We start from the raw sequence: 17,059 nt of genomic DNA, 5'->3' as shown, positions 1-17,059 counted from the left end.
GACAGTCCATGGGGTTGCTAAAAGTTGGACACGACTGAGCAACTTCACCTTCACTTTTCACTTTCATGCATTGGAGAAAGAAATGGCAACTGATTCAAGTGTTCTTGCCTGGAGAATCCCAGGGACAGGGGAGCCTAGTGGGCTGCCATCTATGGGGTCTCACAGGGTCGGACATGACTAAAGTGACTTAGCAGCAGCAGTGAAACATTATGACATGTTAGGAAACGTTCTCATTGTGGAAAAAGTTACAAACATAAAATTATTATTTTATATAAAAGATGTATAGGTTTCTATTCCTGCCATATTTCATCAATTCACTGAACTATTTTGCAAATGTTGCTTATAAAAGGCATCCTAACAGAAAATATTGTCCGAAAATTAAAGTCTAAGACAAACAATGCATCAGTGGATTGGCAGGTATTGTGCAGTATATATACATGTAATCTAGTTAATTTGTCTCCATTCAAATGTCAGATGTATATTACAGCATCTAAAGACTGATTTGACCTACATATTGCTCCATTTTATTGGATCTAATAAATATGATATAAAAAAAGAAAAAAAATTAAGCCCATTAAATGGAAGTAAAAAATAATATTACAGCAGACAATATTTGATTAAAATAGGCTTCCTCGTCTGGAATTTGGATAACTTAAAGAAGAACTGAGTGTTTTTCTATGAAATTCACAATTCAAATCAAAGTTGTGGCAATGGCATGGAGATACTCTTCTGTTCCATGAAAATTCTTGAAATTCCACAAAAATAGGGAACAACATATCAAAAGATTCTGATGTATTTTAGGCTGTCTACTTCAGTTCTCATCACTAACTTTCCTTCTTCTTTCCATAGCACAACCCTTTTACACATCACCAATGACTGATGGAAAATATCTGTAATGTCAGTTGTTACTTCTCATTTTTCATTTCTAATTTTGTTGACCTGAGTCTTCTCTTTTCTTCTCTTGATGAGTCTGACTGAAGGTTTATCAACTTCATATTCTCAAAGAATCAGATTTTAGTTTCGCTGACCTTTGTTATTATTTTCTTTATATTTTTAATTTATTTATTTTCTGATGTTTATGTTTTGGTTCCATCTATTAACTTTAGTTTCACTTATTCTTTCCCTAGTTGCTTTAGGTGTAATGCAAGTTTGTTTATTTCTGATTTTTCCTGTTTCCTGAGGTAAGATTGTATTGCAATAAGCTTCCTTCTTAGAACTGTTTTTGCTGAGCACTGCCGGGAGCCAGCATGAGGAATCTCACCCATGACAAAGGTCATGAGGAAGAGGCTTGACAGGCAAAGGCGAGTCTCAGGTCTCAAGGGGTCCTTTGCCCGAGCATCTACCCCCAAACCAAAATTTGTCTGTTTACTGTTTGCCATACTATACTCTTCTGACATTACAGGGGGGCTATTCCCTACCACCTTTCTCTAAAGAAAATTAACTTAGAGCTCTAGTTAATAAGTCTCCTGGGCATAAAAGGAGTGTCTTAGCTCAAACCCCTCTGATAGCTTTCTAACTTGCCCGACAGGACTGTCCAGATATTTGCAACTGTGCATGTGATTGTTTACAGCCTTCCAACCGCAAGAGGCACAGAAAGCTTAAAAAATTCTAGGAAAAAATCATTAGACTAAGACTGATTAAGGGTTTCATTATTAAGCCAATACTTGCTGTCAAGTTTTCATATCTTTTGTTGTTGTTGTTGTTGATATAGTTGGTATATAGAAAAAACAAGTAGCAACATAGATCTTTGAGTTAAGTACTTTCTTTGTTATAACCCACTGCACATTTGTTTTACAGGGATGTAACTTTATTTAGTCCTTTGAAGGTGATGTAGATTAAAGAAAAACACTTCAGGGAAAATGAGATTAACATTCATTAAGGAAGAGAACCATAAAGTGTTAACAGGCCTCTTGGCCATAAGATAATGTAAATCACCTGAGACCTTTTGTATACGGAAAGATATGCAGAAAGAAAGCCTGGTATAGGTAAGGGTCAGGACTGCTGCCCCTGCATGACTCTGCATCTTCCATTGTGTAAAACTTAGGGTATATAAACAACTTTTGAAAACAAAGTTATGGGGTTTTGCACAAGCTTGGCCTCCCCCGTGTCAACTCTCTCCCCTTCTCCCTCCCTCTCTTTTTCAGGCTGATCCCTTGGAACACAGAGGCTCGCTGTGTCTCCTTATTTGCCTGGGCTTCTAAGTCCCACGCGAGAGGGAGCCCAAGGTGGGGCACCCTATGCTATTCAAGCGGGCACCTGTGGCCTACGTAGACGGTTCAAGTTTCTTGTCTTGAGACTTTATTAGCTTTCCATGTAAACCAAGGAATATCAGCCTCTTTTCTCCTCTATTTTTTCACTACATTATTCTTCTCTAATTTCTCTTTAAATTTCTAATTAATCTCTCTTTAATCGCCAACTCCATCCCCGCTTCAAATTCCCCGGATTCACTGGGGCTGGACCCTGGCAGAGCACCTTAGGTTTTGGATTGTCATATTTTGTTGTCATTTTTCTCTAGATATTTCTTTTATTTCCTCTTAGTTTTCTTCAGTGATATTGGTTGTTTAGTCACATATTGTTTAGCTTCTATATACTTGTGTAAAAACACAAACAGCTTTATCTTGTAATGGACTTCTCATATTGTCATTGGAAAGAGATGCTTGTTATTATTTCAATTTTTTAAAAAAATTTACCAGGTTTTGGTTTGTGATCCATGATATGATCTACTGTGGAAAATGTTCCATATTTACTTGAGATGAAAGTGTATTCTGCTTCTTTCAGATGGAATGTCCTATAAATATCAAATCTATCTGGTCTATTGTGCCATTTAAGAATTGGTTTACTTATTAATTTTCTGCCTGGGTGATCCATCCATTGGTGTAATTTGAATGTTAAAGTTCCCCACCTTTGTTGTATTACTGCCAATTTCCCCTTTTATAGATATTAGCACTTGCCTTATATATTGATGGTGTATTCCTGTGTTGAGTGTATACATATTTACAATTATTATGTCTTCTTCATGGATTGATCCCTTGGTCATTGGGTAGTGTCTTTCCTTGTCTCTTTTAACATTTGTTATTTTAAAGTCTATCTTGTCTGCTGTGAGTATTGCTTTTCCAGCTTTATTGTGATTTTCATTTGAATGGAATATCTTCACATCCCTTCATTTTCAGTTTGCATGTGTTTCTAGCTCTGAAGTGGGTTTCTTTGTATATATCTTCTTGATGAGACTTAATTTGTTCAAATTTTTTGTTCAATTTTTATTAGGTTGTTTGTTGTCTTACTGTCTGTGAGAATTCTTCATATAATTTGGCTATATGGTTTTCAAACATTTTACCTCAATCTTTGAATATGCATGCATATATATATATGCACATACATATTCAAAAGATTGCTTCTCTAATATGTTTTTGTACACTGTTCCACATATCTCTTGCTATATAAACTGCATTTCATAACTAGATAACTTAAGAGAATGACCTGACCATATGTGCTCTGTCATGCCTGACTCTTTGCAACCCCATGGATGGTAAGGCTCCTCTGCCCAAGAAACTTTTCAGGCAAGAACACTGGAGTGAGTTGCCATTTTCTACTCCAGGGGCTTTTCTCTTCCTAGGGATCGAACTCACATCTCCTGCTAGACAGTCAAATCTTTTCTGCTGAGCCACCTGGGAAACACTTGAATATTCATGCATTTATATATATTCAAAAACTTGTTTCTGATTTATTTTTGCACACTGTTCTAGTTATCTCTTCCTACAAAAACTGTATTTCAAAACTAAATAACTTAAGAGAATGATCACTGACTCCTTATTTTGTTCTTTCTCATGTTTACTGAGGTTGCATGAAATATTCAGTGGAAAGATGGGCTAGGTTGCAAGTTCTTTAATAATTGAGAGTAGATGAGATATCTAGAAAGATAGACCCAAATTCTCCCCTTTCAGTTCATGTAATATCAGAATGTGCCACATTGTAAAATAAGATGTGTAGTTGGAATTTCTATATGGTAATTTGTGGCTTTCACACACTATCTTATTCAAGACAAGACCCAGAAATGACTTATGATAATTTTGCTAATTTTTGTTTGTCAAAATAGATGAAGTATGGCAAAAATTCAAAGAAGGATGAATATGCAATGCATGCAATATAGATGAACCTTGAAAATATTTCAATGAATACAAGAAGGCTGATGAAAAGAATAACAACAAGGAAAAAAAAAAGCATGTTGCATAATTCTGTTCAAAAGGAAGCCAAGTATTGGAAACACAAAGAATCAGAAAGTAAATTAGTAGTTGCCAGGGCTCAGGAGGAAGGAAGGGAAAGCGACAGCTAATACATATGGATTTCTTATAATAGTAATGAAAATGTTGTGGAAGTAAATACTGATGATAACCTAAGAACCTTGAAAACACAATGAAAAACAAACAACTGTATACATTAGAAAGGTGCATTTTATGATGTACTCATTAAATTTCAGTAAAAAGGAAAACATGAACCACGCGTGGTAATATCCTTAAATGAGATGTGAAGGAGACTCCAGAACACTATGAACAAATCTAAAGAAATGGAAATAATGGGGGGAGGATCTTTTTGAGTTTCAGTAGGTTTACTCTTTAACTAAAGAAGGACAAAATCATTTCAGAATAACTGTGAAGCACATCATACAAAAAAATTATGCAGTTTTCTTTTTACCATAGATCTATTTAATGACAGTAGGAAGGCATGAAAACTGAGCTTGTGCTAAGTAGCTTCTGAATTCTCAGGGGGAAATACAGAAGCAGAAATATAATTAATGAAATGTTTGCATAACATCAAAGCAAAGGGTCAGTAGCACAGGGATTTAAGTCCCAGTGTACCAGGTAAAATAAGAGGTCACCTGTTTATTGTTCAACTAGTCAAGACTTGCTCATCTCAGGTAGGTTTCCAGTTCCTAACTTAAAGAATATAGAAGAAAATACTTAACATTTTGAAGAAACAAATTGTAAATGAACCATTTTGTGCCAGCTTACTCATTAAAATCTGAAGTCAATGGCTAGAAATATTTCGATTTCAGAATCACAAGAATCTGAACTTGTTAATATCCACAATGCAACTGTTTATTTGTTTTATTTTGTTCTTTATTCACAGGAAATATTTACTCTTTTTTTATCTTTGGAAAAATGTATACATGAATTAAAGCATATTTTGTTTAATTAAAATAGAGTACGTAACACAATAAAGATAAAAACATGTAAAATTCATCTCCATGAGAACCACATGCCATGTTTCTTAGTTCTGAGGGAAAAAGTTCATTGCTTACATTCTATTCTTACGAACATTAATACATATACTCATATATATTACAAAGGGAAAAGCCTATGCATTTTAGAAACATTATTGTCCGTCATCTTATTTCCAATTTAGTAACTAACAGGCCATTCAACATATAAAATGATGCAAATTATACAATAAATATGGTGTTTTCACTTCCTTTTAGCTCTTTTTTTCCACTCATTAAGAGATTCACCTTTTGACAACTACCACTACACAAAGAGGTAACGAGCATTTTGGGAAAGCAAGACTAAATTTCTAGAACACCAGGTCAATAATACTTAATTCATGTCTCAGCAAATACTGAACATAGCATAAACTAAAATAAGTAATATAATCACTTTTCTTTTATTGCTAGCCTTTGATATGCTCACTGTTTCTGGAACTAAGTCAAATTATCTAAAACCAATCATACTTGTTTGAGAAACAAAGAAATTATTATTGATTTTTGTATCTAAGTGACTATTTTCAGCCCTCATAAATGCTCAGTCCTATATCTTACTGTCTGGTCTCTCTAACACTGATGTCTCTTCTAGGTTTTCCTCAAGATGTAAAGAGTTAAATTTTTCTAAATCTACTCTCTGGGATGAAGAAACTAACACTCAGAGAAGAGTTTGTAGAAAGGAACAAGCCTCATGAATGACATCTAAATTTACATTAAATTTCTCAAAAGTCTTTCTAAGATACTTTTTCATTATTTCAGAATAGACAGTTATGCCTCTTTAAAGAATGGGTGCATGACTGAATAATTTTCTAAGTATAAAAAGACACTTATAGAAAAGTATATTCTGTCTTATGACATTTTGTAGATGCCAAAAAGTGTTCCACATGCAAGTGTCATTTTTTTTTTAAATCATTTTCTCAAAAGTTTACATCAGAACTAAGAAGAACGGATAGAAGGAATTGCTCCTCCATGACTGATTTCATTTTCTTGGGAATTACTGATAATGCTGTAAACAAAGTGATCCTATTTACCATATTTCTCTTTGTTTATCTCATTACTCTTCTGGCAAATCTTGGAATAATAACACTGATCAGAATGGATCCCCAGCTGCACACACCCATGTACTTTTTCCTCAGCTGCCTCTCCTTCAGTGGTCTCAGCATTTACACAACAGTTGGCCCCAAGATGCTGGTGGATCTATTTGATAAGAACAAATTAATTCCTTTCTATGGCTGTGCTCTGCAGTTATTGGTGCTCTATTGCCAGGAGAAATATCAATAACCTCAGATATGCAGATCCACCATCCTTATGGCAGAAAGTGAAGAGGAACTAAAAAGCCTCTTGATGAAAGTGAAAGAGGAGAGTGAAAAAGTTGGCTTAAAACTCAACATTCAGAAAACGAAGATCATGGCATTTGGTCCCATCACTTCATGGGAAATAGATGGGGAAAGTGTCAGACTCTATTTTTGGGAGCTCCAAAATCACTGCAGATGGTCATTGCAGCCATGAAATTAAAAGACACTTTCTCCTTGGAAGGAAAGTTATAACCAAACTAGACAGCATATTAAAAAGCAGAGACATTACTTTGCCGACTAAGGTCCGTCTAGTCAAGGCTATGGTTTTTCCAGTAGTCATGTATGGATGTGAAAGTTGGACTGTGAAGAAGGCTGAGCGCCATAGAATGGATGCTTTTGAACTGTGGTGTTGGAGAAGACTCTTGAGAGTCCCTTGGACTGCAAGGAGATCCAACTAGTCCATTCTGAAGGATATCAGCCCTGGGATTTCTTTGGTAGGAATGATGCTAAAGCTGAAACTCCAATACTTTGGCCACCTCATGAGAAGAGTTGACTCATTGGAAAAGCCTCTGATGCTGGAAGGGATTGAGGGCAGGAGGAGAAGGGGACGACAGAGGATGAGATGACTGGATGGCATCACTGACTCGATGGACACGTGAGTCTCAGTGAACTCCAGGAGTTGGTGATGGACAGGGAGGTGGCCTGGTGTGCTGTGATTCATGGGGTCGCAAATTGTCGGACACGACTAAGCGACCGAAGTGAACTGAACTGAACTGATACCTTTATGGATCGTGAATGTCTCCTGATCGCAGTGATGGCCTATGACTGGTACAAGGCAGTCAGCAGCCCCTTGCTCTATGCAGTCAGCATGTCCAGCAGGGTGTGCTCCCTGCTCATCGCTGGGGTTTATCTGGTGGGAATAGCAGATGCTCTGATACACATGACATTAGCATTTCACTTATGTTTCTGTGGATCAAATGAGATTAATTACTTTTTTTGTGATGTTGCTCCTCTCCTATTGCTATCTTGCCCAGATACACAGGTCAATGAGTTACTGATATTTACTGCTTTTGGCTTCATTGAACTGAGTACAATTTCAGGAGTTCTTGTCTCATATATTATCCTATCGGTCTTGAAGATCCACTCTGCCAAAGGGGGGTTAAAAGCTTTCTCTACCTGCACGTCTCACCTAACTTCTATGGCAATTTTCAAGGGAATAATGGTCTTCATGTATTTCAGGCCAAGTTCTTCCTACTCTCTAGATGAAGACAAAATGACCTCTTTGTTTCATACCCTTGTGGTTCCCATGTTAAACCTTCTGATTTATAGCCTAAGGAATAAGGATGTGAAACAGACCCTGAAAAAATCGAAGAATAAATGGTTTAAAAAATTTATATTTTGTATATGTGCACACATGTACAGCCATACTTATGTGGTGACTGATGATTTGTTAAAATTAAATGGTAGGTTACATGAGAAACATAATTTCTATTTGAAATATATTGCTATTTCCCCTACCTGTCATGCTTCTTTATATTTCCAGAAATTGTTATGGCATTAGGTTCCAGGAATTTTTTTTCTGACTTTTACAATATATTAGTTTTTGTTCAGTTTTTAGTCAAGCACTATTTGAATCCAGAAAATGATTCAATTTTTAGATGAAAAAAATAGCAGGCAGAGGATCTGACAGTTACTCTGATCTTGAAGTGTATGAGTCCATGCCTGTTAGAAGAAGTCATTGGTTACAACATGGAAGAACCATGAGGGGCATATGCTAAGTGAAATAATTCACACAGAGGAAGACAAGTACTGTACGGTCTCACATACAAGAAGAATCCAATTGGTCAAACACATAGAAATAGAGAATAGATTGGCTATTGCTGCAGGCTGAAAGATGGAGCAATGGGTGATGTTGGTCAAAGTTTACAGCCTTTCTGGTGCTTGATGAATAACTTCTGGGTGTCTAATGTGCCCTGTGACTCCAGTTAACAGTTGTGTATTGTAAGACTGAAATTTGCTGAGCAAGTAGACCTTAAGGGTTTTCATGGTATGCACACTCAAAGTGATAGCTTTGTAAATTGATGAATATGTTAACTAACTTTATTGTAGTAATTATTTCAGAATGTAACACATATTAAATATTCATGCCCTGTACCATATACATGTTATTTGTCAATTTTATCTGAATACAGCTAAAACACACACAGACACACAGTCAAAAAAGGTAAGAGACAGTGGACAGAATCATGGTAAAGTACATAATTGTGCTTCATTATCAACTATCAATTCTTCTGTGACTCTCTGAACACCAATTTCCTTCCTTTTTTCCTTATTCTTAGCTGTGGTTAGCTTGTGGTTCAAAAAAAAAAAAATAAAACACCTATTTAAAAGATTATTTTATATCATCCCATTGATCAGAGTTCTTTGCTTAAGAATGAGCTTTGCATTATGTAAACAAAGCACTACATGTTGCCTGGAAGGTCAAATAAACAAATATGTAATAAACTAAAAATAGAAGACAACACATTTTTCACTGCTAATTATATGTCAATACAATTGTATGTCAATTATAGCCAATACAAAATTGGGCATCCCTGGTGTCTCAAGATGGTAAAGCATGTGCCTGCAATGCGGGAGACATGGGTTCAATCCCTGGGTCGGGAAGATCCCCTGGAGAAGGAAATGGCAACCCACTCCAGTATTCTTGCCTGGAAAATTCCATAGACTGAGGAGCCTGGTGGGCTACAGTCCATGGGGTCGCAAAGAGTCAGACACGACTGAACGACTTCACTTTCACTTTCCTTAATACAAAATTAAATGAAGTTTTGATTAGTAGCTAAAAAATGTATATCAGGATACAGTTAACATATTGAACACATATACACAAGTTTGTTTGGAAGGTACATAAAATGGTTGTGGACATTAAGATAATATACTATAAAGACATGCTTATTAACTTCACTAGAAAGAATAAGCTCTAAGCTCTTGCTATTTGACTGTTTCATCTACCTTTGATCTGGCTTCCTGAAGGCTAAAGCACTAAATTAGTTTGTTTAGAAAGCTAGGATGTGACAATGTATTTTAAATACCATAATGTACTGAAAGGGACTGATATTTATTCATTGCAATTATAAATAAATAAATTTATACTTTAAAAAATTATAAAATTAAAAGCCTCTGATGGTCTTCTAGCCGCCATTGTAAAAGTCCTTATGTGACAATATTTCAGAAGGGAAAAATAAAGCCTACATAATTCCTCTGTTGTTCAAAGTGGTATTTGTAAAACACTATGACATGTTAAGAAAAACTCTAAAATTCCTGCATAATATAAAAGACTTAAATGTGTGCTTCTGGCATACTTTATCAATTCACTGAAACTTCTTTTGACTGGTTGCAACGACAAGGCAGCAACATGACAGCGAACCTGTTAAAAAATATAGTTAATCAAATTGGATGTCAATGGATTATCATTAATGAGAGATTAATAAACATGGATCTAATTAATCCATCTTCATATATATTATCAGTTTTACATCAGCATCTAAAGACTGATTCAATATGAATACTAGTTCATTTTATTGTGTCTAGATCATGAACTCCTTATTACCAATTCAGACTTAAATTGAAGAAAGTAGGGAAAACCGCTAGACCATTCAGGTATGACCTAAATCAAATCCCTTTATGATTATAAAGTGGAAGTGAGAAATAGATCTGAGGGCCTAGATCTGATAGAGTGCCTGATAAACTATGGATGGAGGTCCATGTCATTGTACAGGAGACAGGGATCAAGACATCCCATGGAAAAGAAATGCAAAAAAGCAAAATGGCTGTTTGGGGAGGCCTTACAAATAGCTGTGAAAAGAAGACAGGTGAAAAGCAAAGGAGAAAAGGAAAGATATAAGCGTCTGAATGCAGAGTTCCAAAGAATAGCAAGAAGAGATAAGAAAACCTTCTTCAGCGATCAATGCAAAGAAATAGAGGAAGAGAAACAGAATGGGAAAGACTAGAGATCTCTTCAAGAAAATTAGAGATACCAAGGGAACATTTCATGCAAGGATGGGCTCGATAAAGGACAGAAATGGTATGGACCTAACAGAAGCAGAAGATATTAAGAAGAGGTGGAATTAATGCATGGAAGAACTGTACAAAAAAGATCTTCACGACCCAGATAATCATGATGATGTGATCACTAATCTAGAGCCAGACATCTTGGAATGTGAAATCAAGTTGTCCTTAGAAAGCATCACTACAAACAAAGTTAGGGGAGGTGATGGAATTCCAGTTGAACTGTTTCAAATCCAGAAAGATGATGCTGTGAAAGTGCTGCACTCAATATGCCAGCAAATTTGGAAAACTCAGCTGTGATCACAGGACTGGAAAAGGTCAGTTTTCATTCCAATCCCAAAGAAAGGCAATGCCAAAGAATGTTCAAACTGCCTCACAATTGCACTCATCTCACATGCTAGCAAAGTAATGCTCAAAATTCTCCAAGCCAGGCTTCAGCAATACGTGAACCGTGAACTCCCTGATATTCAAGCTGGTTTTAGAAAAGGCAGAGGAACCAGAGACCAAATTGCCAACATCCGCTGGATCATCAGAAAAGCAAGAGTTCTAGAAAAACATCTATTTCTGCTTTATTGACTATGCCAAAGCCTTTGACTGTGTGGATCACAATAAACTGTGGAAAATTCTGATAGAGATGGGAATACCAGACCATCTAACCTGCCTCTTGAGAAATCTGTATGCAGGTCAGGAAGCAACAGTTAGAACTGGACATGGAACAACAGACTGGTTCCAAATAGGAAAAGGAGTATGTCAAGGCTGTATATTGTCACCCTACTTATTTAACTCCTATGCAGAGTACATCATGAGAAACACTGGACTGGAAGAAACACAAGCTGGAATCAAGATTGCCGGGAGAGATATCAATAACGTCAGATATGCAGATGACACCACCCTCATGGCAGAAGTGAAGAGGAGCTAAAAAGCCTCTTGATGAAAGTGAAAGAGGAGAGCGAAAAAGTTGGCTTAAAGCTCAACATTCAGAAAACGAAGATGGTGGCATCCGGTCCTATCACTTCATGGGAAATAGATGGGGAAACAGTGCAAACAGTGTCAGACTTTATTTTGGGGGGGGCTCCAAAATCGCTGCAGATGGTCACTGCAGCCATGAAATTAAAAGACGCTTACTCCTTGGAAGAAAAGTTATGACCAACCTAGATAGTATATTCAAAAGCAGAGACATTACTTTGCCGACTACGGTCCATCTAGTCAAGGCTATATTTTTTCCAGTGGTCATGTATGGATGTGAGAGTTGGACTGTGAAGAAGGCTGAGCACCGAACAATTGATGCTTTTGAACTGTGGTGTTGGAGAAGAGTCTTGAGAGTCCCTTGGACTGCAAGGAGATCCAACCAGTCCATTCTGAAGGAGATCAACTCTGTGATTTCTTTGGAAGGAATGATGCTAAAGCTGAAACTTCAGTACTTTGGCCACCTCATGAGAAGAGTTGACTCATTGGAAAAGACTCTGATGCTGGGAGGGATTGGGGCAGGAGGAGAAGGGGACGACTGAGGATGAGATGGCTGGATGTCATCATGGACTCAATGGACGTGAGTCTGAGTGAACTCCGGGAGATGGTGATGGACAGGGAGGCCTGGCTGGCTGCGATTCATGGGGTCACAAAGAGTCGGACACGACTGAGCGACTGAACTGAACTGAAGTGAGTAATATGTGAAGATGAGAAAATTTTAAACCCATTAAACTGACTTCCAAAAAAAGAACTGATTCAGTTGATTGTAGGTTTCCTTTCCTTGAATTGAAAAAATTAATGGGAAATTATTGAAATTTTTAAAGATAATTTCTAAGTCAGATATGAATTTGGGCAAAATGATTCTTCTTTCCCGATATTAATCTGAAAAAAAAAGGAACAATACAACACAAAATTTATTCTAGCCTGTCAATTTCAGTATTCTTCATTCTTTATCATTTTAATGTCTTCATATTATATTTTCCTCATACATGCACCAATGACTCATGGAAAATATCATTTTGCAAATGCAATTAATCAATGACAGATGTAATGCTTTAATATCATGGTCAAATTCTTATATCTTGACCTCTTTCTTCATCTTCACCATTGAAATAGTTTAGCATAAGCATAGCAATCACTGACTCAGTGGCATGAGTTTGAGCAACTCCAGGAGTTGGTGATGGACAGGGAAGCCGGGCATGCTTCAGTCCATGGGGTTGCAAGGAGTGAGCTGTGACTGAGTGAATGAACTGAACTGAAACATGGCAAGGCAATGTTAGATTTGGTAAATGTCTAATGCAGAGAAAAGACACACTCGTACTTGTTATAGGCTGTACAAGTAAACTACTTACAAATAGAACAGCAGTAATGTTCATGACACCAGTAAGTAAAAGGATCTGGGTTAAAGCTTGGGGCAGAAATCTTTAGCTTCCCTGGATGTTTCTCTTTAGTTAGAACCATGCTATGAACTAGGCAGGAACACCGCTCTAAATACCACAGTGTTGCTTTCTATTCTTCAGATCACCCTGTGTAGAAGACGGAATTAAGTTAGATTACCTCTAAGTTTCTTTTCAGGTGATATTATCTGCCTCTAAAAGATAAAACTTTACTTTTATATTGTACAGTAAATATATTTTACTCATATTACTGTAAACCCATCCATATCATTGGAAACAATATGAAACAAACAATAATCACTTCACATTTAATCAAATAATTAATCTGAACATGTAGGTTGGTTATCTTAGCTGGTAAAAAATCCACTTGCAGTGCAGGAGATCCTAGTTAGATTTCTGGGTCAGGAAGATCCCCTGGAGAGGAAATGGCAACCCACTCCAGTACTCTTGCCTGGAAAATCACAAGGACAGAGAGAAGCCTGGTAGACTACAATCCATGGAATCGTAAAGATTCAGACACAACTGAGCGACTTCACTTACCAGTGAGCCATTATCTCAGTTAATATTAAAAAAAGAAAAAATCTCAATTGCTATCTTTTAAATGAAAGAGAAAGTTATCAAGTATTAGTATACAGGAAAATAAGAAACAAACACAAGATAATGTTTAGAATTGATTATATCTGCAATGATTGATATTGGCTCTCTGTGTATCTGCGACATGTACAGGAACTTTATTCTAAACAGAATTTTAGTAGTAGTCATCATAAAGATCTGAATGTTAGGTAGTATTTATTCCAGTAATTTATTTAAGTTAACTGCTTATTTACCCATTTATTAAAAAACAAACAAACAAAGAAACATAGCACTATGTCAAGTCATCAGGAATGTTTGCTTTACTTTATGTTGCTGTCAAGAAAGAATCCTGTAAACACACTTTTCAGAGTCTGGAAACACAGTAATGAGATCTACAAGGTTTTTCCTCAGATCCTCTTCCCTAACATTGTATATCCCTTCAGTGTACATGATGTGTTGTATGTTATGTACCTCAAATACCATAAGACTGAAACAACATTTTAAAATGAAAATTTCAGCAAGTTATTTGTCATCAATGACCTATCACACAAAGTTTAAACAAGAAGAAACATATTCTATTTGTTGTCCTTGTTGCTCAGTGGCTAAGTCGTGTTTGGAACCCCAAGAAGTACAGCATGCCAGGCTCCTCTGTCCTCTACTATCTTTTAGAGTTTGCTCAAATCCATGTCTGTTTAGTGAATGATACTGTCTAACCATGTCATCCTCTGTCATCGCCTTCTCCTTCTGCTTACAATCTTTCCCAGCACCAGAGTTTTTTACAATGAGTCAGTTCCTTGCATCAAGTTGGCAAAGTATTGAAGCCTCAGCTTCAGCATCAGTCTGAATGAATATTCAGAGTTGATTTCCTTTAGTTTTAACTGTTTTGATCTCCTTGCTTTTCAAGGGACTCCCAAGAGTCTTTTTCAACCACAGTTCAAAAGCACTCAGCCTTCTTTATGGTCTAACTCTCACATCCATACATGACAACTAGAAAATCCATAGCTTAGACTACACAGGTCTTTATCAACAAAGTGATGTCTCTGCTTTTTAATACTTTGTCCAGGTTTGTCATCACTTTCCTTCCAAAGAAAAAGCATCTCTTTATTTCATGGCTGCAGTCACTGTCCCCAGTGATTTTGGAGCCCTGGAAAACAAAATCTGTCATTACTTCCACTTTATCTCCTTCTATTTGTCATGAAGGTCAGTTTACATTCCAATCCCAAAGAAGGGCAATGCCAGAGAATGTTCAAATTGCCACACAACTGCACTTATTTCACATGCTAGCAAGGTGATGTTAAAAATTTTTCACCTAGGTTTCATCAGTACATGAACAGAGTGTCCAGATGTACAAGCTAGATTTAGAATATGCAGGGGAATCAGAAATTGAATTCCCAACATCTGATTCATCACAGGAAAAGCTGGAGAATTTCAGAAAAAAAACATAGACTTCTGGTTAAATCACTACAGTAAAGCCTTTGACTGTGTGGAGCACAACAAACTGTGGAAAATTCTTAAAGAGATGGAAATAGCAGATCACCTTACCTGCCTCCTGAGAAATTTGTATGCAGATCAAGAAGCAACAGTTAGAGCCAGACATAGAACAATGGATTGCTTCAAAATTGGGAAAGGAGTGTGTCAAGGCTGTATATTGTCACCACACTTATTTAACTTATATGCAGAGTACGTCATGTGAAATGCTGGGATGGATAAATCATAATCTGAAATCAAGATTGCTGGCAAAAATATCACCAACCTCGAAGATGCAGATGATATCACCTTAATGGCAGAAAGTAACGAGGAACTAAAGAGCCTCTTGATGAAGGTGAAAGAGGAGGGTGAAAAAAAAATAGCTGAAAAATCAACATTCAAAAAACTAACATCATAGCAGATGGGGGAGAAAATGGAAACTGACAGATTTTATTTTATTGGGTCTCAAAACTACTGTGGATGGTGACTGCTGCCATGAAATTAAAAGATGGTTGCCCCTTGGAAGAAAAGCTATGACAAGCTTAGAGTATTGAAAAGCAGCAACATCACTTTTCCGACAAAGGTCTATGTAGTCAAAATATGGCTTTTCCATGTAATGTACAGAGCTTAGAATTGTACCGTAAAGAAGGCTGAGTCCAAAGAATGGATGTTTTTGAACTGTGGTGCTGGAAAAGACTCTTGAAAGTTACTTGAACGGTGAGGAGATCAAACCAGTTAATCCTAAAAGAAATCAACCCTGAATATTCATTGGAAAGACTGATGCTGAAGCTGAAGCTCCAATATGTTGGTTACCTAATCCAAAGAGCCAAATGTCTGGAACCTTGAATTTGGGAACTGAAGGCAGGAGGAAAAGGGTACAACAGAGAATGAGATGGCATTGCTGACTCAATAGACATGATTTTGAGAAAACTCTGGGAGAGGATGACAGACAGGGAAGCCTGGTGTGCTGCAGTCTATGGGGCTGCAAAGAGTTAGACATGACTTAGTGAGTGAACAACAAAATTTGCCATGAAACGTTGGGATCAGATGCCATGATCTTAGTGTTTTGAATGTTGAGTTGTAAGCCAGCTTTTTCATTCTCTTCTTTGACCTTCATTAAGAAGCTCTTTGGTTCCTCTTCACTTTCTGCCATCAGAGTGGTATCACCTGCACAATTAAGGTTGTTGATATTTCTCCTGGAAATTTTGATTCCAGCTAGTGATTCATCCAGCCCAGTATTTCTTATGGTGTATTCTTCATATAAGTTAAATAAGCAGGATGACAATATACATCCTTGCCATATATCTTTCCCAGTTTTGAACCAGTCATTTGTTGTATGTCCAGTTCTAACTGTTGGTTCTGGACTCACATGCAGTTTTCTCAACAGAACGGTAGAGTGATCTGGTTCTCCCATTTGTTAAAGAAAGTAAACAAATAGTCTTGTTTAGGCTTCAGAGACAAAGCAGAGCAGGCCTGTGACCTTGCTTCTAACCCTCTTGGCACTGCCCTCACTGGGAGTGACTGGAATTGACTGCTGTGAGTGCAAGACTGGCAGCATCATAGATAAGGTGGGGGAGGAATCCTGAGATAGCTGAGCCCTTGAAAGGGGACTTGTCAACCAAGCCCCGGGATTTGCCATATTCCAAGTTTTCCATGGAAAAGCCAATGGCATTATCTTGAAACCAAGCTTGCAATTTGGTCCCAGATTGATGAATATATCCATTTGAATCTGTCCTGGGATTATAAATCAAAACCAGGACAGTCTTTGAAGTCTCGCCCACAGAGCAGAGTGGAGGTACTGCCTGGGACCTTTTCCCAGTTGGGACTCCAGATGTCCATGACATGGGACTTCCCAGCACTGTTTAAGTCTGGATGTTGGTCAAAACCCAGCTTGGTGATGTATTATCTGCTCTATTAATGTAGTATCTTGGAAGTAAGCTATATAATTATTTAATAAATATACATTATTTATTTGTATATAATGAGTGGCTTACTTTGTTAACAAATCCTTTTATCCTGAGATGGAAATGAAAACTTTTGGCAAA

General features: G+C 37.0%; 1 protein-coding gene across 1 annotated transcript in view; it reads left to right on the top strand.

Annotated features, from left to right (window-relative positions):
- LOC102171501 (olfactory receptor 5W2-like) overlaps positions 334 to 17,059 on the top strand; it is a 28,154-nt gene continuing 11,428 nt past the window's right edge. The window contains exons 1-3 of the mRNA XM_018056319.1: positions 334 to 417; positions 6,176 to 6,513; positions 7,324 to 8,009. Of these exons, the coding sequence (XP_017911808.1) occupies positions 334 to 417; positions 6,176 to 6,513; positions 7,324 to 8,009 (1,108 nt within the window). The remainder of the gene's footprint in view (positions 418 to 6,175; positions 6,514 to 7,323; positions 8,010 to 17,059) is intronic.

Source organism: Capra hircus, chromosome 12 (assembly GCF_001704415.2).
Source record: "Capra hircus breed San Clemente chromosome 12, ASM170441v1, whole genome shotgun sequence".
Taxonomy (NCBI): domain Eukaryota; kingdom Metazoa; phylum Chordata; class Mammalia; order Artiodactyla; family Bovidae; genus Capra; species Capra hircus.
This window is presented reverse-complemented; position numbering and strand designations above follow the sequence as displayed.